The following is a 211-nucleotide window of genomic DNA, read 5'->3' on the forward strand; positions in this document are numbered from 1 at the left end:
GGAAAATAACAACCTCCTCGGCCTTAGGGCAACCACGACTTCCCTGACGCCCGGGCACCTCCAAGCCGGGCACCCCGGACCTCGGGACAGCCCCGATCGGGGACTCACTGACCCTCGGTTTCCCCCCCGGGACCTCCGTTCCGGGCACTCCCTGACCTCTCGGCAGCTCTGATCCGTGACATCCTCTGCCCACCACCGCCCCCCCCTTCCG

General features: G+C 68.2%; 1 protein-coding gene across 1 annotated transcript in view; it reads right to left on the reverse strand.

Moving 5' to 3' along the window:
- The window catches only part of ATRAID (all-trans retinoic acid induced differentiation factor), a 2,601-nt gene extending 2,396 nt beyond the window's left edge, over positions 1-205 (reverse strand). The window contains 1 exon segment of the mRNA XM_017743589.1: positions 157-205. Within this exon segment, the coding sequence (XP_017599078.1) occupies positions 157-182 (26 nt within the window). The 5' untranslated portion in view covers positions 183-205.
- Positions 206-211: the final 6 nt, after the last annotated feature.

The sequence above is a fragment of the Corvus brachyrhynchos genome, unplaced genomic scaffold, assembly GCF_000691975.1.
Source record: "Corvus brachyrhynchos isolate BGI_N302 unplaced genomic scaffold, ASM69197v1 scaffold211, whole genome shotgun sequence".
Lineage (NCBI taxonomy): Eukaryota > Metazoa > Chordata > Aves > Passeriformes > Corvidae > Corvus > Corvus brachyrhynchos.